At 39.6% G+C, this 21,022-nt stretch overlaps 1 protein-coding gene across 4 annotated transcripts in view; it reads right to left on the reverse strand.

Moving 5' to 3' along the window:
• Positions 1–1,437: 1,437 nt before the first annotated feature.
• OLFM4 (olfactomedin 4) overlaps positions 1,438–21,022 on the reverse strand; it is a 183,496-nt gene continuing 163,911 nt past the window's right edge. For all 4 annotated transcript variants that reach the window (XM_063618801.1, XM_055244731.2, XM_063618800.1 and 1 more), the window contains exons 2-5: positions 19,006–19,158; positions 11,386–11,598; positions 10,249–10,408; positions 1,438–3,528 (exon numbers count right to left, since the gene is read on the reverse strand). In XM_063618801.1, the coding sequence (XP_063474871.1) occupies positions 2,726–3,528; positions 10,249–10,408; positions 11,386–11,598; positions 19,006–19,068 (1,239 nt within the window). In that variant the 5' untranslated portion in view covers positions 19,069–19,158 and the 3' untranslated portion in view covers positions 1,438–2,725. The remainder of the gene's footprint in view (positions 3,529–10,248; positions 10,409–11,385; positions 11,599–19,005; positions 19,159–21,022) is intronic.

Genomic DNA, 21,022 nt, shown 5'->3' on the forward strand with positions numbered 1-21,022 from the left:
AATGCCCAGTTCTCCTCTGGGGTAATTTGAACCTACTAATTCCCTGGTTGAAGAAGGCAGATTCAAAAGCCTATTCACTATATAATTCCATGTCCATGACTTTGGGGAAAAAGCAAAACTGTAGGTATAGGAAACAGATCAGTGATGGCCAGAGACTGGAGGGTGGGGGTAGGAGGTGACTACAAAAAAAGCACAAGAGAACATTTCAGGGAGGATGGAAGTGTTTTATGTCCTAATTGTGGTAGCCTTTACATGACTATACACTTGTCAAAACTCATTGAATTGTGCACTTAAAACTGGCAAGTTTTACCACATGTGAATTATACCTTATGTAATTTATGTTTATAATATATATATGTAAATTTCAAACAGGCGGTAGCTGATGAATCTGGAGCTAAATTTCCCATTGTGTAACTGCACTGCAATAAACCCAGGAGCCTGAATCCCTGAGTCCTTCAACCTTCCCTGCAGGGAGATTTCCTGCAGGCAGCCACTGCAGGCTGATACACCATGTCCAGTGAGAAAGAGGCTGGGAAGTGAATTTTTTCAGGCAAATGCTTCTGTAGCAGTTCAAATAAGAAGCTGATTGCTAGGGTTACCTTGGCTTCCTGCCTCCTTTCCTGAATCTTCAGAGGTCATACGTGTACTTGGTACAAAACATTCATCTGGAAAACTGCCTAGAGCCAGATTAAATATAACATCCTGGTTTTTAACTTGTATCTCACATGACATACATGTCTTTATCTTCATATCTTGTTGCATTTTGAAGGCCATACCTGTCTCTACACTCAGCCCTGAAGAGATAGGGAAAAATCTTACTAAAATACTAAATATTGTAGCTGTCATCTGTCTCAAAAAGTTTGGCAAGGATCCAAAATGAGCATTTCAGTAAGACTAACTACATCGGTCCACTGTGTCCTTCCAGCTCTAGGTCACCTGTCTTCTTACACATTCTCTTTGGTAAAGGTACTTCTCTTCCTGGTATAGCCAGTTAGTCCTTTTGCTTTCTGCCCAAGTCCTCCTGCTTTCTGCCCAAGTCCTCCTGTCTGGGGAAGATCCAGAGGCTTCTGATCCATGTTAATAGCTCAATTGGAAAAGGAACATAAGCCACACAAATGTAGTCTAGCATTGGAAATAATCAGATCAGTCATGCAAATTAATAAGTACATAAGGTCATATCCCAAAAGATAATAGGGCAGTCATGTACAATAAAAGCTGCCAGAAAGAGTGGATTTTAAAGGGAAAGAAAAACGAAAGAGCCAGCCTAACTTTGGACTCCTATAAAAGTTATTGATGTGATCTGTTGTTAGGTGTGCAATCTCCCGGTACTAGTGTTTGAGAGGCAGCCATTCTCCGAACCTCATAGCAAGATATGGACTACCCTGGTTAAGAGCTTTAAAAAAAAAAAAATTAAAAGTAAATAAAACAAAAGATGACTTTTTTCAAAGCACATTTTAATCATTTATTTTAAAAGGGGGAGTAAAGCATTTAAATAGCCAATCCTATAAACTAGGACTTGAACATCAAAGGAAAAACAGACAAAGACTAGATGATAAAGTCATTCAAAAGCACAGAAGCACATCACATAGACCAGCAAGGTTTCCAACTACTGCACTAATTAACTAGATACTCTCAATAGCTTTTCTATAGCTTGTCCTAGAAAAAAAAAATTAAATTTTCATTTTCTTACAAGTTCCAGGCTTAAACAAAGGCAAAAATTACGTGCAACAACTGATATGCTCATAAGTCGCACATATGCTCCAAGGTCTTTATTATATAACAATAAATGCTAGCACTTTGTCGCTGCCATCAGATTTTCTTATAGTCTTAGAGCCATGTAAATAAAAGTTCATAATGAAATCAAAGAAAATTAATTTTTCTAATCTTAGATCAGTTCCATAGAAAACTATTAATTTTTTTAAAGCAGGCAGTAGAGAGGGGGTAAGGGGGAGAATTGGTTAGTAAGTCTGGTTCTAATCTTCTGAGCTGCCTTTGGAAGGAAGTTATGAGGTAGAGGGTTCTACTGACTTTTAGTTAGGTGGACAATGAGAGAAAAGAAAAAGCATGTGCCTCATCTGCAGATCCTTCTGGAATTTATTTGCCGTGTACAATTTAATGCATAAAAAGGCCTCTCTCCATAAAACTCAGCACTTTACAGGTGTAGAATATATAAGCATGCCAAATTTACTTATCTGCTACACACAAAGCATCATTCCAGGTGCTAGTGAGGGGAAAAATAAGTTGGAGATTTGGTCCCTCAAGGAGCTCCAGATATTAATCTACCTAACTAAGCCCCCAGGTTTCTTCCAGGCATGGAAGAATTAGTGGTGCTACATGGATGAGGGCTAGTCATTGGGCAATATTTCCTGTACAAAGAATCCCTAGACGCCATACTGAGCCTTAAGTTCCTTAATTCCTTATTTAAGTCTTCTAGTGAAGCCTCCTCTCAGTAGGCTTCACTAGGCCCACAGTGCCTCTAGACCTCTGACAATCCCACCCTAGACAGACTTTATTGCAAAATGCGCCTGAAGAGGCAGATGATTCCCAAGAGAACTCACCAAATCAAGACAAATGTCCTAGTTCTGTAGTGTGGTAGAACTACGCACCTAAACATTGCTGCAAAACGAACATACTTTTAGACATCACTGCAGATATCTAAGTAAGTGGAGAAGACTATTTTTTCAACAAACATTTTATTTCTCTTTCACCCTAACTCCTAAACAGCTTACTGGGGCTTCTGCAAGACAGAAAGATCATAATTCAGAAGGTAACCATCGTTATAGACATAAAGTTTCTGGTCAAAAGGGTTATAGTTAACGCTCTGCACTTTTTCCCGCATCTTATGCATTACAATGTCTAGTTTGCCCTCTTTCCCTGTGTTTGTGTCATAATAGTAAAAAATCTCTTCTGTTCTGGTGTTCATAGTACGGGTGGCATACAGAACCCCACATACCATGAAGGCATTAGAAGCAGATGGTTTATACTGCTTGGTATACCAAGTGTTTAGCACCTGAAGTGTGGTGTCATTGAGTTTACTAATCACCATGTTACCAGTGCTGGCTTCAGTTGAATAAATAACCCACAATCCATTCTCATCCACAGCAAAGTCAATATCTTGCCAAGCAACATTAGCATATGAAAAACGGTTATTATAGGCAGCATTAGGGAGAGTTTGAGTCACAGCAATCCTGTTGGTGGTCAGGTTAACTCTGGCAATATTCCCGGTGTTGTACATGTTGATGTACATGTTGTTGTTGTAAACTGCCGTACCACTACCTTGGCCATAGGTGATCCGCAACTCTCGAGCATTTATATACAATAGCAAATCATCCAGTGTGTTATACAGTCTGTAATACTCCAACAGTCTCCCATCTGTATTCAATGGCGCCACCCAATACAGTCCTTTGTTTGGATGCTGCGGAGAGTAATCCCTACCCCAAGCACCATACTGATAAGAAAACCCTCTCCAGTTGAGCTGAACCACAGATGGTTTGCTGATGTTCACCACACCACCATGACCACAGCTCCCTATACAAACAAGAAAATAAAAAGGCATTTTTAGAGAAAAGGAATGACAGGATACAAACAGTTTAATATCCTAAGCACCAAAGGAATCTACTGAACCTCTGTCAAGGTTCAATAACAACAGTGGTTCTGATGGAGAAGAGCCAAACCTCTTAGTTCAGTGCATTCAGTCTCAATGCAAACCCAATGTCAGCTCTACAGAGAACTACCTTCTGTTTCCATGGGTGGGCTTTCAATTAGGAAAATAGGAATAATCAAACCAGCAAGAATTATATTTTAAAAGTTTGCAGGCCCAGAGAGAGGAAAGGGAGACTTGGTGAATTTAATATATTTCCTTCTATCAGAAAGCATTTTGCAAATATTATCTTATTTTGTTTTTCTTATAGCAAAATCAAGAAAGCAAGATTATTCTACAATCCTACCCTATTTCTATAAATCCACAAGATGTTATTGACTAGGGTCAGCCCCAGAAAGAATAGTGATGAGGGAGAAGGTTTCCCCAGGCAAGGCTTCATGCGCTTCCTCATTCTCCCCTTCCTTGGGACCCCCAGCTGCACATCCATGCCAGGTAACCAATCCTGCTTTAAGCAATTCTCAGAAGAGGACGTTTTAAATATAGCATTTTATAGATCCAGAAAGATGGTCCTATAATGGTGGGATTTCACCCTTGAGAAGCCATAAAGTTATTCTGGGGCAACATTGCCTGCTCTGTACCCAATGCACAGCTCATCAATAAATCACTTGGTGACCGTCCTGCTGCAGAGTTACAAGGTGAGTCCTGCTGTTCATAACCCATATGCTATTGTGCCATAGAATGACATGCAAGTATTTCATCTTTCCATCCAGACACTGTCATTGTCACAATGTGTACAATCAAGTGGGACAAGATTCACTGGTCCACTGAATCTACATTCCCTGTAACACTTGGGTAAATGACTCAGTCTGGGCGATCAACCCTTCATATTGTACTCCCGCTGAAATGCCTGCCATCCCAGGAGTTCATGAGCTATAAAAATAAAATAAAGTTACTCCAGTATTTTTATAATAACTATCCAAAGAGTTGAACACACATTTTCTAACACTCAAAAAAACTCATGAGATGGTTTATTGGATAACAAAGAAAACCCAACTTCAAGTATATTTGAGGTCATTTTCCCTCGTCCTGCTGCTCAGAGCAGAGCAGGTGAGACAGGAAAGGAGCAGAACCTGAATTGTTGGATCTGGCTTGAAATGCTTGCAGGGACTCAGAGAGCCATTGAGGAACATGAGGTGAGCTGGAGCCAAAAGCAGAGCTCTAAAGAATTGCCTGAGATTAGTATGGAGGCGGGGAAAGGGGAGCAAAGCCTTTGTCTCTGGGTCTCTGCTATGTCCAATATGGAAAGACCCATTCCTTTCCTTGCTAAATGCTTTCCCTCCCCATCCTCCTCACCCAAGGACCGCTCAAAGGTGAAACCATTACTAGAAATTCTGTTTTTATTTTTCCAATCTGCTGGGGCTTTTTGGTCCCAGAATTAAATATGTGCTCCTTAAATGCTGTCATAAATCCGCAGTTGGTGAGAAAGCCAGCCAACCATACAACAGGTAGAGAAATGAAACCACTCTGTACCCAACCTCAAATAATTTTGCATATCATTAAGCAGAACACAGTCGCAGGTTTATTTTAATAATTCATGTGCCATTTCATAAATAAAAAAGCAACGTGTGTTCAGCCAAGAGACTATTCTCCACTGAAGAAATAATAAATAAAATTATAAATTATTATTTCTTCTACTAAAAGTGATCTCTCAGATGAATGCTTGTTTGCTTTTGTTTATGAAACAATGCATGAATTATTAAAATAAAGTTAGCAGTGTGTTCAGTTTAATGATAACAAAAACTGTTCAAGTTTCCATATGCTACAAACTGGATTTTCTAGTTAAAGTATCTTCCTGAGAACTTATTTATTTAACTACATTTCACTCTGAGGAAAGTCACTTTTTTTTCTTTCAGATTGGAAGACAAGAATTGTCTGCTTCATTGAATCTTGCCTTCCTGAAAAGAAAATATCCCAAACTGACAGCAACAAAATATTTAAGGAAAATTTATGATGCCTATAACTTATTCAAGCACTATCAAGAGGTTAAAGATAAACTATTCTGTCCCCAGATGTGGAAATTTTTAGACATGAAGGAACCAAAATAAACTTCTCAAAAAATCACTATTACTACTGCTATTACCATTAAACTAATTGCACTATTATTAGTATAATAGTATTAGTACTATTACTATTGTTACTACTACTAATAGTAATAGTGGCTCATCATTTCATAAGTTGACCAGAAAATTCAAATTGCCCAGTATAAATATTAAAATGTACGAAACTTTGTTTTTCTCACCTCCCAAACATTCCTAAACACTTTCCTGTTCATTTGTTATCCTCCGTTTATCCTCTATGGGTAAGGATAAAGGGCTATTTTTAGGGTCCTGGCTATGGTAGAAAGGAAGCGGAAATGGGGATGAGGACTCAACATTGCTGCCAATGCTACAGATGTGGCCACAACAATGTCAGACCAGGAAAAATACTATGGCGGGCTTCCTCGACTCCTGGCAGCAAACCATCTTGGACACGATACTGAAACTGACAGCCAGTCCAGTGCCCACTGTTCCTCAGAGTCCCCATCCCCCCATCCCATCTTCACTGAGCTTCTCACTACCCTCCCTTATCTCATACTCCTTGCCAACCCCTTCCTTCATGTCAAGGTCTTAGACATACTTCATTCCATACTTCATACCCAGTTTCCATCCCAATTTCACCCTGACACTTGGGCAACAGCCCATTGCCCAATCATGATCCAAGAATTCTGAAAGACCATTAAATCATTTTGCATTTTCTGGTGGAAGAGAACACACAGCACAGAACTATTAGGAGCAAAAGTACCCTTTTACCTACTCCACTAGCAAGGAAGCAAAAATAATTTAGTGTTAAGCAGATAGGTGAGTTGTTGGAATTTTCTTTTCACTCCAGAAATCACAGTGCACCTCTCTGTTAGAGCATCTATGGAAGGCAGCCTAGTATGGAAAATACTACTAGACAGATTCTAATTCAAAGCCTGATTCCAATAGTAGTTGTGTATCCTTGAGCAAGTTACTTAACCTTCTGAGCCTCAGTTTCCTCATGTCAGAAGAAAAATAATACCAACTCTGCAAAATAGTTACGAAAAATACAGAGAAGACATGTAAATGTTACTCAGTAAATGGTAAATTTCTCAATCTAATCACATCATGTTACAACTGGAGGTTTAGATGTCTCATTTCCTAGATAGTGGCTTCTGGAGGTTTCTTTACTCATGCTGGTAACCCCAGTACCCAGAACAGGGCCAGCCACACAGTGGCACCAAATTATGTTTGTGGAATAAAGGAATGAAAGATTAATCAAATCACCTAAACTCAGCTTACCCTTATTTATAAAACAGTAGCCTTCCACCCTGCTACATATCTGGCTTTTCAAAAAGCCTGGTATTTACTCCATGGAACATAATTTGAGGAACCCTCTATACACGTTTAGCCTTGGTTGGCACTCTCTTCATCATGCAATTCATTAGATGGCACCACGGTACTCTGAAAATATCTGAGGAAGCCATAATCATGAGACTTTAAAATATTCTGACTTGGCTTTTTAAAAGTATCATGGTTAGCAGCATTTTTTAAAGCCAATAATTACATGCCTGCAGAGGAAAATTAATCTTGGATCTATTAATGCACTCTCAACTGGGCAACTGAACTTTGTTTGAGCCAGGAGGAGAATATGATTGACTTATAAGAATTCGGCAATTAAAACAATCATATTCATAAAATGATTAAGACTAAATTGACTCTGAAGTGTTGGATATATGCTGCTCAACATGTGGCTCTTCCCTAAGCTTGAGATTTTAGCAGGTCACCCCATTTCTTTCAGACCCCATTTAATCATCAACTACTTACTGAGCATCACTATGGACCAGCATAGAACCTTGCATCCCCAAGCAAACTGGAGATCAACCCCTGAGCACCCGATCACATTTGGCCTATATACAGTCATTTAGATTCACAGGCAAAACAGAGACAGACTGAAGTTTTAAGGGAAAAAAGTTAATGAGTAGAAGGCCAATTATTTTAGATTAGAAAGTTCTATGAAATGAGGCAGAAAAAGGATGTTGTTTGTAGCAAAAACCAAATAGGAAGCAGATTTTATTGAACCTGGGATACATTCACTTGTTCTAAGTTCAAGCTGACCACTGGGTTAGCAAACTGTAGCTATAAGGGAGGGGGCCCAGAGACTGCAGAGTTACTTTAGAGCTGAGACTTGCATATAGTCCTTTTTATTCTGTGCAACTCTGCAGTGTAAAAAGCAGACAGGCCAGATTTTAAAGTCCCATAATAGGGAATAACTTTAATTAAAGTCTCCACAGGCTCACAAGTTTGTGGGGCTTGGGGATTTTCCAATTCTGCATTATCAACCAATCCAAACAGAAAGAGAACAAGTGAAAGAAATTGATTTAAAAACATGACCAAAAGTCAGTTTAATATAAACATCATAAATATAATATGAACAAAGCTGGAAGAGAGCCAAGTGGCTTGGCAGGGATTCAGGTACAGCCAAGGTTGTGGGAAAGTGAGTAAAAATCTGGATCCAATTTGCTTAAACAACACAGCTGGGCTAGGATGGATCACAGAAGTCTAAGTGTGAGGGCCTAGGGGAAAGTTCTGGGAAAAAAAAAAAATCCAACAAAAACAACCCAACAGGCTCACTTGTTTTCTTTCTGGGTACTAAGCAATGCATTTTCTCCCCACCATTGTCCTTGGATTACTGCTGCCTGACACCTTCGGTCCTGAACTGACCAGGGAGCAAAGACCCTTGCCTTGCAGCTTCTGCTCTGTCATTAACTACTTGTGTGGCCTCGGGAAAAGCAGCGTCCTTAGCACCCAAGGCTTCTCCTCTGAGACGAGACGAGGCTAAGTTAGATGGCCCTGAATATTCCTTTATCTCAAATGTCCTCATTCTAAGGGATGTATAGAAAATCGTGCCAGAAAAATCTATATCATGAGGAGGATTTGCAAGGGGTGTTGGGGAGCTCGTTCAGGTCTTATCAGGAGTTGTCATTGCTTCAGCCTCTGCCTCAGTGAGCCCTCTGTGGTCCAGCAGAAACAGCTCTCATTTGCTACATTTTTGCACCATTAATCCCAGACTAAATTTAGCCTTACTTTATTACAGAGGACAGACCATGTTCTCTGCCCTAAACCTCCTCTGCAGGTTGAGAAATTTGAACAGTTGTTCAAATTTATGTCACCTCTTTTCTGGAGAAGTTGAAAGGCCATTCTGTTCTGGGGCAGGATTCTGACCATTACACGACACCTGTCATAGTAGAACAGACTCCTATTTGTAGAGGGAGGAAAAAAATCTGCCTGAACAAGACCAACAGGCTTATATCCATGGCTATACCTATTTAATAACTGAAGCCTTAAAAAATCAGTTACATTGACAAGAATCCAGAAGTGTTTCTGGATTCTGCTTTCTAAAAGAAAGCAGGTATGAGGATTGGAATTCATAAAAATAAAAGAGTTGCATGATTTGATGAAAAGATACAGCCCCCATTCAGGCTAAGATGCTCAGGACCTGCAGAGAAAAGGTCCCTGTGTCATCAGTATCTCTAAAGGATGGGGCTGAACACTGTGGCTGAGAGGCTTTAGTTTACCTGAAGGGATGCATTGCAGGGCACAGTGATCTGGCACTGCTTTTGTTTTGTTGCAAGGCTTTCGCTTCAATTATCAACATTATTAATAATATCCATTGCCAGCATGTGAGTGCCAATCATAAGGTTCCAAGCTTCCCAAGCATTGACTCATTAATCCCCACAGCCACCCTGCAAGGCAGGCACTATTATTCTCCCATTTTACAAATGAGGATATTAAGGATCCTTTTTGCTGCCGCCACCTAGCTGAGAAGCTCAGGTCTTTGGAATTCTAAAGCTATGTTCTTGTACCCTACACTCCACTGCCTCTGTTCATGGGTATATTTGCAGAACACCCACCTCTGTGCTGTACTTAACCCCAATGAGAATTCATTAGAGACTAACATGCCACCCCTACTCCAAGAACTCACAATCCATGAGGAATGGCAAGACACACCCACAAGCGCATGATACGTGGGGTCATTCCTTTAATCCTCACTGAATCTCAGGACACACAATATAGCAGGTGCTTCGCATGTATTTATAGGAAGAAAAAAGAAAAAGAGAAACAGGAGGAGAGAGAGAAGATGGGAGCATCGAAGGCATAAACCCAGCTCATCAGATAAGTGAGCCTATCAGCCCTTAAATCCACAGGAAAGTGAATGCCACACACAGATTCCAGAGGCTTTCCCCTGAGGCCCCTGATAGGGCCTCCATCACCATAGAGATTTTTGTTCCCTGTTAGAAAATGCAAAGAGAATACGTGTAACTTGTGGATTTTGCTTTAAATCAACTCATTGTTTGTGCTCTTCCTCTGTGAAACCCAGAATACGATAGCATGTAGAATACTTGGGAGGAAGGGAATTTTAAAACACGGAAGAGAAAACTGAGAACTGAAAAAAAAAAAAAAAAAAAAAAAAAAAAAAAAAAAACCCACCTTCTTCTTTCACCATTGCAATCCCCAATCCCTTCCCCACCCCACTAACAGCTCCTTATGGGGTCTGGCACAAGTGGTTAAAAAAAGTGACATGCTTACCTGGAGTGGGAGGAGGGTGGACGACAGAGGTGTTTTGATCTTTAGAGGCCTCACACTCTTTCAGCTTGGTCTTAAGAGCCACGATTTCTCGGCGAATGGCAAGGACATTGTTTTTGTCTAGTGTCTCAAGCTTCTCTACCAGAAGAGTCATATTCCTTATCTAAGGAAATAAAAATTCAGAGTGACTTTATATTATGGTGCAATTTCTTTCATAAACATTCCAGGGCTGAATTTGTCACTTAGTGAAACATTGCCAGAGAATACACCAGAGATTCTTCTGAATGGTTTCATTTGGAAGAATACGTTTTGTGGTTTAGCGTGAATGCCTGTCAGATCTCAAGCAGATGTGTGTGACAAGAAGAAAATGGCAAAGATTTTAACAGCTTTAATAATAGAGCCCAAGCTCATTCTCAGCATCCACAAATGTCCATTAAAGTTCATTTTTAATAACCTTCCCCTATAAACTTGTGTTTACTCATGTTGTATTATAATTAAGATTCTAATGAATGGTGAGGGCCAGAGAAAGCTTAAATTCTAAAATATGTAACTGGAATTCTCAATTACAGCCCATGTCATGACTGTGCTAGTAAATTTTTGTTGATATAAATTACCCGACCATAACGTTAATGTGATGGTCTTTATCCATAGATCTTAAAAGGCTTTACAGAAATATACAAGAAATTTCTTAAAGGGGGTTTCCAGTTTGTAGAGAAGGATTCCAGGTTATTCAAAAGGAGAAACACACCTAACAAGTTTACCACAGTCAGGTATATTGTGGATTTCTAGTTCCATGAGGACAAATCTAGTGCAGAGAAGACACCTCATATAGCTTGGCCATGAACAGTTGTTCAGCTTTATGCCAGCTCCTTTTCAGAGAAGTTGAAAGGGCATTTTATTCTGGGGCAGGATTCTGACCATTAGACATCTGCTCCTGTCAGCACATTCCCAATGTGCTTAACTTACTATTCAAACACAGGCCCTTATCCAAAACAGAACATAGTGATATGCCATGTGGCCATGAGACAGTAGAGAATTAGAAGTTGGAAGAGAGAGTTTCACTTCCTAGTACTAGTACTTGCTTACAGTCACTGAAGGGAGTTTATTATTAATTTACCAAGAAGGGAGTTCACTCCTTACCTCCACCTCCAGCTGGTCAACAATTTTTGAGCTTCCACCAAAACTCTCCTTCAGCTGTATGATCAGTTTCTCCATCTCCTTCACTTCTACCTTGATCAGCTCGAAGTCCAGTTCAGTGTAAGAAATGGTATCCTTCTCCATGATGTCAATTCGGACAGTTAGATTTAACAGTTTCTTTTCATACACACTGATTAATTGGACATATTCCTTCACCTGAAAGAAAATCAAAAGGTTCAAGCCAATTCCCTGAGTAGTATCACACCATCTCCTTCCATTACAGAGCCCTTGAGCTGAGAACTATTTGATTCTTGCCAATCATTGTTTTTTGTAAAGAAATAGATCAAAAATATATTTAACTAGATTTTTTTAAATCTATCCATATACAAAGAACTTATTACTCCAATTGAAAGGAGGTAGATTTTATACTTTGCTAGACTAAAAATAATTCTGCTTCAACATCATCATTTGCAGGTATATTTTAATCTCCATTTTTTAAAAAGCTTTTAGGTTCAGGGGTACATACCCAGGTTTGTTATATAGGTAAACTCATGTCATGGGGGTTTGTTGTACGGATTATCTTGTCTCCCAGATACTAAGCCTAGTACCCAATAGATTTTTTGTTGTTGTTCCTCTCCCTCCTTTCACCCTCCACCCTCAAGTAGGCTTCTGTTGTTCTCCTCTTTGTGTCCATGTGTTCTCATCATTTAGCTCTCATTTATATGTGAGAACATGTGGTATTTGGTTTTCTGTTGCTGTGTTAATTTGCTTAGGAGAATGGCTTCCAGCTCCATCCATGTTCCTACAAAGAACATGATCTCCTTCTTTCTTATGGTTGCAAAGTATTCTGTGGTGTATATGGCCCATATTTTCTTTATCCAGTGTACCATTGATGAGCATTTAGGTTGATTTCATGTCTTTGCTATTGTGAATAGTACTGCAATGAACATACACGCCCATGTATCTTTATGGTAGAACAATTTATATTCCTTTGGGTATATACCCAGTAAAGGGATTGCTAGGTTGAATAATAGTTCTTTTTAGTTCTTCGAGTCACCACACTGCTTTCCACAATGGCTGAACTAATTTACACTCCCACCAACAGTGTATAAATGTTCCCTTTCCTCTGCCACCTCACCAGCATCTGTTATTTTTTTACTTTTTAATGATAGCCATTCTGGACTGGTGTGAGATGGTATCTTACTGTGGCTTCGATTTGCATTTCTCTAATGATCAGGTGATATTGAACCCTTCTTTCTTAATCTCTATTTTAGTGTTTGAAGACATTAGCTCCCCAAACTAAACTGGTTTGTATCACAGTCTCTTGCCATCTCTCCTCCCTTCAACACACTTACTCTAATTGTTTCTAAACCTCAGCACTGTTAGCATTTGGGACTGGATTGTCATTTCTTGTGGGCGTTGTGCTGTGAATTACACAATATTAAGCAGCATCCCTGCCTTCTTCATACCAGTTGCATCCAACCTCTCCCCAGTTATGATAACCAAAAATGTCTCTGGGCATTGCTAAATGTTCCCTGGGGACAAAATCATTGCCACCGCCAACACCACCCTCCTTCCATTTAGAAACATGGCTCTAAATCCAAGTATTTTCTGGAAAAGGGAGAAATGCACTATGCCGAATTCCTTCTTTGATCACCATATACAATTAGTTTTGATCCCCTCTGCCTTTTACAAAGTGGCATAAAGATCCAACCTACTACACAATATGAGAGTGTGTGTGCCCTGTAGAGTACACATTTCATTAAGTGCACCCACATTTATTCCAAGAACTGATTATTGCAATCAGACCTTTAAATTACACATTTGTTGCATATATTTGAATGTCTGATTATTAAGTTAAAAGACTTCCAAAAATTCCCTTGGCAGTTTAGTGTATAATTGTAATCTCCAAATGGATATTTTAATAAACACAGTTGGTGGTTCTTTCTGTGTCTGATCTCTAAAGAAAATGCCATGGCTTTTTTAAGGACCTGCTCATTAAAAGTTGCTGGCTTTATATGCTTTTTAAAAATTTGAACAGAAGTGATACTTTTCCCAAAACTACACTAATATCAAGTAGCTGATCCACAGTGCCTGGATGAATTTAGAGCCAGATGTCGGCCTCTAATCCTTCTCATACCAAAAGCAATCCTAACTTCTGTCATTTCAGCCCTTCCACTTAACCCCATTGTGCAAATTAAAGTAGACTCACAGACCACAGACCTAAAGGGCTAGGGCTTCAGGCAAAAAGGATTTTAATGAAAGTTGAAAAAACAGTCCTTGGCACTGCTAGTGTATCTCCTCGGGCAACTGATGCTCACTGCCACTGAATGTACCATAACTCGGAGGATGACAAGGCTGGTGATATTTTGGTGGATAGGGAGGTTAAAACATATATACAGCCACCCCTTAGTATCCATGGTGGATTGGTTTCAGAACCTCTCAAGAATAACAAAATCCAAGGATGCTTAAGACTGTGATAGAAAATGGTACAGTATTTGCCTACAATCTACACACATCCTCCCAAATACTTTAAATCAAGCCTAGATTACTTATAATACCTAAAACAATGTAAATGCTATATAAATCGTTGTATTGTTTTTTATTTGTATAATTTCTGTTGTTACATGGTTATTTTTATTAGTTTTTTCCGTGAAGTTTTTCAATCTGAGTTTGGTTATATCTGCAGATGCAGAACTAGGGCTATGGAGGGCTCACTATATATAAAACCTAACAAGTCCCCCTCAGAAGTGCACTGCAGATATAGGGCTGCCAGGTTCCAGTGTCTACAAAACTCAGGCATAAAACCTTGACTATGATAAAAATAAATAAATAAAGTGCCAATCCATTACAGAAATGGAAGTTTGAGAAATAAATATGCTTGTTGGCATTTGGCCTTGCCAGCTCTTGGAACAAATGAAACACCCTCAGCTTCTCTGGAACATTTTGGTGGCACATCGCAGCTGTTGTTCTACAAAAATGAGTGATTCAACTGTCATCTCTGCTAAATAAAATGTGGTTCTCCTAGATTCTCACAAAAAAAGCAAGGCATATTCTGGAGTTTGTTACCTATAAAAATGTGTGGTGTGCCTGCCCTGGTGCAGATGAAATGAACGGTCTGTAAAGATCCATGTGAGGAAAAAAACTCAAGGTTCTTCAGCTGACGCTTAAAGGACGCTCAGTGGTGTTCAGGAAAATGGCAATCATCCATGGAGTTAGAGAAGACACAAAAGAGCTTGGGGACGGGCCAGAAAGACTTCAGAGTGTGAGCTTTACTAATTTAAGTAAATAATTCATATGAACTTTTCACATATATGAATCTGTAGCTTTGGGAATGCATGGACAATGCTGACCACATGCCAGCTCCTCCTGGGAGGTGCAGTCTTGGGAGAGGCAGCCCAGCCTGCCTGGGAGCCTCCAGTCCCACATCCCTGGCACTTGGGGCACTTTCTGCATTTTTTTCTTCTTCTAGAAAATACAGTCATTTGCTGCATAACATTTTTGTCAATGACAGACCGCATATATGACAGTGGTCCCATAAGATTATAAATATCATATTTTTACTGTACCTTTTCTATGTTTAGATATATATGCACACACAAAAACTTACCATTGTATTATAATTGCCTACAGTATTCAGTACAGTCACAGGCTGTACAGGTTTGTAGCCTGGCAATAGGCTATATCATATAGCCTGAGTGAGTAGTTGGCTACACCCTCTAGGTTTGTGTAAGTATACAATGATGTTCACCAATGTTAAAATCACCTAACGATGCATTTATCAGAATATGTCCCTGTCTTTAGCTGACCTATGGCTGTATTTTGATCTAAAACAGTGGTTCTAAATGGAGGGAGGGTGGTAGTGGTGGTGATTTTGTCCTGGTTCTCATAACTGGGGGGTGGGCGAGTGCTATTGGCATCTAAAGACCAGGGACACTGCTAAACATTCTATCAAGAATATGGGTCTAGCCTTGACAGCACACGTCCTGTGTCAACATCTTTACCTCGAAGCTCCTCATCACGACAAGTCTGAGCACTAGACGGCTCATCTATGTTTCAGCTGAGCCTTTAAGCCACCAGTCTAACATTCACAGTTGCCATTTTATTTTGCTTGTTATGCACATACTGTATCATTGATGAGGAATAAGATTTGTGTGAGGGTTGGTTTAGGGGTACTTGTTATTGTTCCTTATAATTAATGCTGTCTTTTACTAAATAAGGGTGTAGTGCTAGTAAGCTAAAGAATTAATCTGGTTCATGTTTCTGCCAGTCTCTCAAAACCTGTGATTATAACTATGGCCAGACTATTAGAAATAAGTATGTTTTCTTTGCAACATACTACTATTTTCAATATATGTTTCAAAGTAAATGTAACAGGGTTCATTGAGCCTGGAGTGATTGTAAAGACATATAAAGTACTTTGGAGCTAGACCCAACTAGACTCAAATCTAACTTCAGTACTTAGTGGGCAAATCACTTAATTTCTCTAACCCTTAATTTCCTGTAAACTGGGGGTAATGATATCGAGCTTACAAGATTATCATAAAGACTAGAGCTAATGTACATTAAGTGCCTAGCTAATGGAGGCCCTATGAATTATAGAAATTAATAGAGAAACAGTAATTTCAGCATTTTCCAATCTGACCTTTTAATTTATTATATTTCACTACACAAAATATGGCTCAATCAATGTTATTTCTCTATGGGTCGCCTTAATGTCTTCTAGGCTGCGTCAACCTTCCCGTGCATGAGGATCTACTAGCAAATGTGTCATATTAAATAACTTATGCCAAAGACCATAAGCCTCCAGAGAAAGAGAAAATCCTGAGCTGCCTTTTGTGCCATCCCTTTCCTAAGTGTAGTCACAAAAGGACGTATCGTAAACAACAGAAAAGTATAAAATGCTTTCAGCATCTTATGCAGAGGCAGCTCCCTGTCTTCTCTGTGTACTGACAGATAATGAATCAATGTAAGGCAGTCAAAAACCTTTTCTACTGGCCTTTCGTAAACGGGCATTCTCCCAGGCCCCCGGATAAATGATGATTTTCAAGGCAACCTAGGGACAGCTGTAATAATTCACTTGGAAATTCGAAAGCCCTCAGCTAAAGAGATAACTTTGCATTCGAAGGCATTACTACTGCATCTCTTCCTGGGCCTACCTTGGAGGATGTTAACAGCATGGCCAAGAGGAAAGAGAGTTGGGATGATTTTGAAGACTCGAATTCTGACCTGGCTTAACCAGCCAAGAGAGGAATGACTTTGGGCAAGTCTCCTTACCTTTATGAACTGCAGTTTTTCTTCTGTCTCTAAAATGGGAGAGACAACACCTGGCCTATCTGCCTTAAAGGGTTCTTGAGAGGAGAATAGAACTGGAAGCATTTGAAAAAGCACAAACAAACTGCTACTATTATTGTTGTTATTATCACCTGTCACACTAAATCGATTATATAAATCCTAGCTAGCAGAAAAACTTTTTTCTTAGGCCACAATCACAGTTTTTTTGGGATCAGAGCAGCCACCAACACATTCAGAACTAAAACTTTCCCGCCTATTCTGCACTTCCTCCCTACCTGTCATTAGCAAAGCAGATGTTACCAGCCCCCCGTACAGTATTGGAATTAAATATCCCATATTCACAAGCCTGGCAAGCCACATACTCTCCCTGGAGCGCATAAGGTTTCAAACTGCCCTTCACACTGCTGCCAGCAAAGACAACATGTAAATCAGTAGTCTCCACTATTTCAAAGCAAATGACTCTAACTGAAAAGATTTTTACCTAGGATTTTCCTCTACTTGTTATGTTTTTATGCATAACTTCTTATCTGTACTTGATTATGCTGGAATAAGGCTATGAATATTAATGGTTAGAATTTATAATTTAGTGCTGTGCCTTTTCCGCTGATTAATTCAAGGACATTTTATTTCTTAAGCAGCTAGGTTTCTAGAGTAGTCAAACACATTTTCCTGGACACTCATTTAAACTTAGAATATTTATCTACCAATTCAGGCTGAAAGTATGGTCTCAGACTCATCAGAATTTTTGTTTTAAAGGATAACTATGTTGGATGTTGAGGTGGCAAAGCTTAAATTTCTTAGGAAAACTTATTCTGAATCTTGCAGTAAAGCCAGAGCTCCTTATAAATTAATGGAGTTGTATTAAATAATGCATAATGTGATTATAGCCTAGCTTGGACTTCACCTGCGCAGAAAACAGGAACTTTTCTAATTGATTTTTAACTTGGGCTGAAAAGATGGAAGGGGTCAAAACTAGAACGCCAAGTCACATTGCTCCAGCCAGCCCAGAGAAAGGCAAATCCTTTAAGATAACTTCCTCTGGCTAAAGAAAAAAACGGTAATCAGAGTTCAAGTCAGTGTCTTTACCAAGGCTGAGAAACCGATTAGTCTTGATTCAAATTCCCAGGGAAGCCTTCAATTTTTGTCTAATATTGGACACATCAAATGTAATGTTCCTGCTGAGACAATAGAAGATAACCATCAAGAAAGAGAGATGGAAGGTGAGGATGGAAGTGGGGATGGTTAAAGGGTAAAAAATAAAAGTAGTTAGAAAGAATAAATAAGGCCTAGTATTCAAGAGCACAACAGGGTGACTATAGTCCATAATAATTGCATTGTACTTTTTAAAATAAGTAAAAGAGTCTAATTGGATGGTTTGTAACACAAAGGATACATGCTTGAGGGGATGGACACTCCATTTTCCATGATGTGATTAGTATGCATTGTATGCTTGTCTCAGGGTATCTCATGTACATTAATATATACACCTACTATACACCAAAAAAAATTAAGATTCAAAATAAAGAGACTACAACCTTGGGCTTCACTTGGAGAAAATACAAAAAAAAAAGAGAGACTACAACTTATTGTCCCAACAAAGAGAGTGAGGGAGAGAAGGAAGTGAGCAATTTGTAAAGACAAAAAAGGGTTAAAGGAAAGAGAGAGGGAGGGAGGAGGATGAGAGGGAGAGGATTTGAAGGAGTGGAAGTGGAGGAAGAGGAAAAGAAGGAGGGAAAAAAAGGTCATCTAAAAGTAAGAAAATACCCAAAAATGTCCCCCCAAAAAAGAATTAACCAGGAAAGGAAAAGAGAGATTAGAAGGGATGAATAAGGGCAAGGATTGAGGCAAGAGAAATAAGAAACTTAAGGATGCAGGAATGGCATAGAAATAGAAGAAAAGGAAAAAGAGAAGGGAGATAGAACAGAACTAAAGGGGATAGAGGAGGAGAAGAAAGAAAAGAAAGCAAACCTTGAGGAAAGATCTAGAAGACCAAAAGGAAGAAGCAGCATCAAAACAAAATAAAAATTGCAGGTTGGGGTTTGCAAGGAGAGCTCAAGGCTTCTTTCCAACTGTGTAAGTACCACAATACTATAGTGAGTTTATCCACGGCGTGAACAATCTGAACCCCCCTTTCTTCCTGTGCTCTCATTTTCCCTGCCTTAATAAGAACTCCATTGGTGTCCTATAAAATAAATACTAAAATCACCATAGAATAAAAACATGATGTCTTTGATACAGTGAAGAATTGTTGCTTATAAAATCCTAAATTAAAACACGTTTTGTTTTGTTTCTCTTTATCAAGATATTGTTTGAAAAGAAAATGCTTACTTTAGAAAGCTCTTTCTCAAACTTCTGAGAAAGAACATGAGCTGTGAATTCCAAGCGTTCCATTCTGTCCACGGGAAAGGTGGTGTCTGGCAAGGAAACAGAGCACTGGCAGGTCCCACGGTCATCCACGGAGCCGTTGAAATTGGAAAACAACTGTAAATAACAACAAGTTGAACATCAGTAACAAGCTGGAATCTGAGCTTTTGGCAACTGGAGTGACAGAAATTGGCTTGTCGAGAGTACTTACGGGCAAGTAAGTGGAGTCCAATACATAAATGAATAGAATCACAGAAACAAGCTAAAACAGCTTTGTTTTCACAGGTGGGGACCAACCAGTGTTTAGCCACATCAGCAGACCACTATGCCAGCAGACTTTACCCAAAGGAAGATTCTCCATTCTGGAGCCCTTTTTTTTTTTTGAGATGGAGTCTCACTCTGTCACCCAGACTGGAGTGCAGTGGCGCAATCTCAGCTCACTGCAAGCTCCGCCGCCCAAGTTCACTCCATGTTCCTACCTCAGCCTCCGGAGTAGCTGGGACTACAGGCGCCCGCCACCACGCCCGGCTAATTTTTTGTATTTTTAGTAGAGACGGGGTTTCACCGTGTTAGCCAGTGTGGTCTCGATCTCCTGACCTCGTGATCCACCCACCTCGGCCTCCCAAAGTGCTGGATTACAGCCGTGAGCCACAGCGCCCGGCCATTCTGGAGTCTTAAAGGAGATTATTCCTATCTCTATGCAAGGAAAGGGAAATAAAGAAGCTATGAGAGTGCTAAGTTTGAATTTCAATTCTAGCACTTGCTAGATGTGAAACCTCCTTAATTCTTAGTTCCTTCATCTGTAAAATAGAGATAACCTACTTCGCAGGGTTGTCCTCAGTATTAACGGAGTAATGTGAGCCAAGTCCCTGGCACAGAGTAGGTGATCAGAAAATGTCACATTCTCTTTCCTTCTACTGCTCATTTTCTCTTTCTCACCTTCAACCCAACCCAATCCAATTCCTTTTCATCAGAATGAGGGAATCACCAAGGATGTGGGCTACAGTGAAAATACATGATGAAAATTCATATCCTCTCATTGCCTGGGAAATTGCAAATTAACATCCTTCAAAATGGGAACCAGCCATTTGTTAGAAACTGAATAGCATATGAGCTTGAAGTTTTTGTGCAATTCTTTTAATAAAAGTTTTTTTTCCAGCTTACCATTTGCAGAAAAAGTCATTTTAAAATATTTTATGTTTAAGATATTCAGACTCACACTTCAGTGCCACTGCATATTTTTAAATGACACATTTGAAAGATCCTGTTTTTCTTTTGTCCCCTTTGAACTTCCCCAAGAGGATCCCAGCACAATTAACATTTTTTTATTGCTATTGTTGCCTTACAGAGTAACCCTTGGCAGCCAATTTGCTGTGCCTTTTAATGATCTCATCTGAAAGCCAACCCAAATCTCACCTGTGGAACATCAGCCTGAAGGGACTTTTTATGAAACCTCTAAGGAGACAGCAATGGTCTTCAGAGCTAGAAGAGACTCTGGCCATGTCTCTCAAAGTTCAGGTCAGCCAGCTGCAGGTGGTGTCATGTGTCCTGTGCATTTAATGGCCACCAACCTCCATGATGCCTGAACAAGCTGGGTCTAGATGCTTCTATAATGAAGACTTATTTTATCACTGGCCTCGGGGCCAATCAAGGCTTTTTCATCTAAGTTGTTTTTAATTTAATTTAAGTTTCAAGATGAGAAGAAAAAAATATGTGTGTGTATCCAATCATATTTTTTGTTTATGTGTTTAGTCAAAATTTATTACCTTGGCCTCAATTTTCTTTTCCAATCACATCCCCACATGGGAAACAGTTCAGGAGTAGGGAGGAGACACAAGCAGATTTATGTCGAACATAGGGGTGGACAGCAGGGTTTGAATAGGGGAAGGGTCTTTGCCAGAGATTAATAAAGACTGGGTAAGATACACCAGGAACCTATCAGAGAGGCCAGCTTCCCTTGAAACTAGCTTTACTCATTTCT

This window comes from Symphalangus syndactylus, chromosome 15 (assembly GCF_028878055.3).
Source record: "Symphalangus syndactylus isolate Jambi chromosome 15, NHGRI_mSymSyn1-v2.1_pri, whole genome shotgun sequence".
Taxonomy (NCBI): Eukaryota; Metazoa; Chordata; class Mammalia; order Primates; family Hylobatidae; genus Symphalangus; species Symphalangus syndactylus.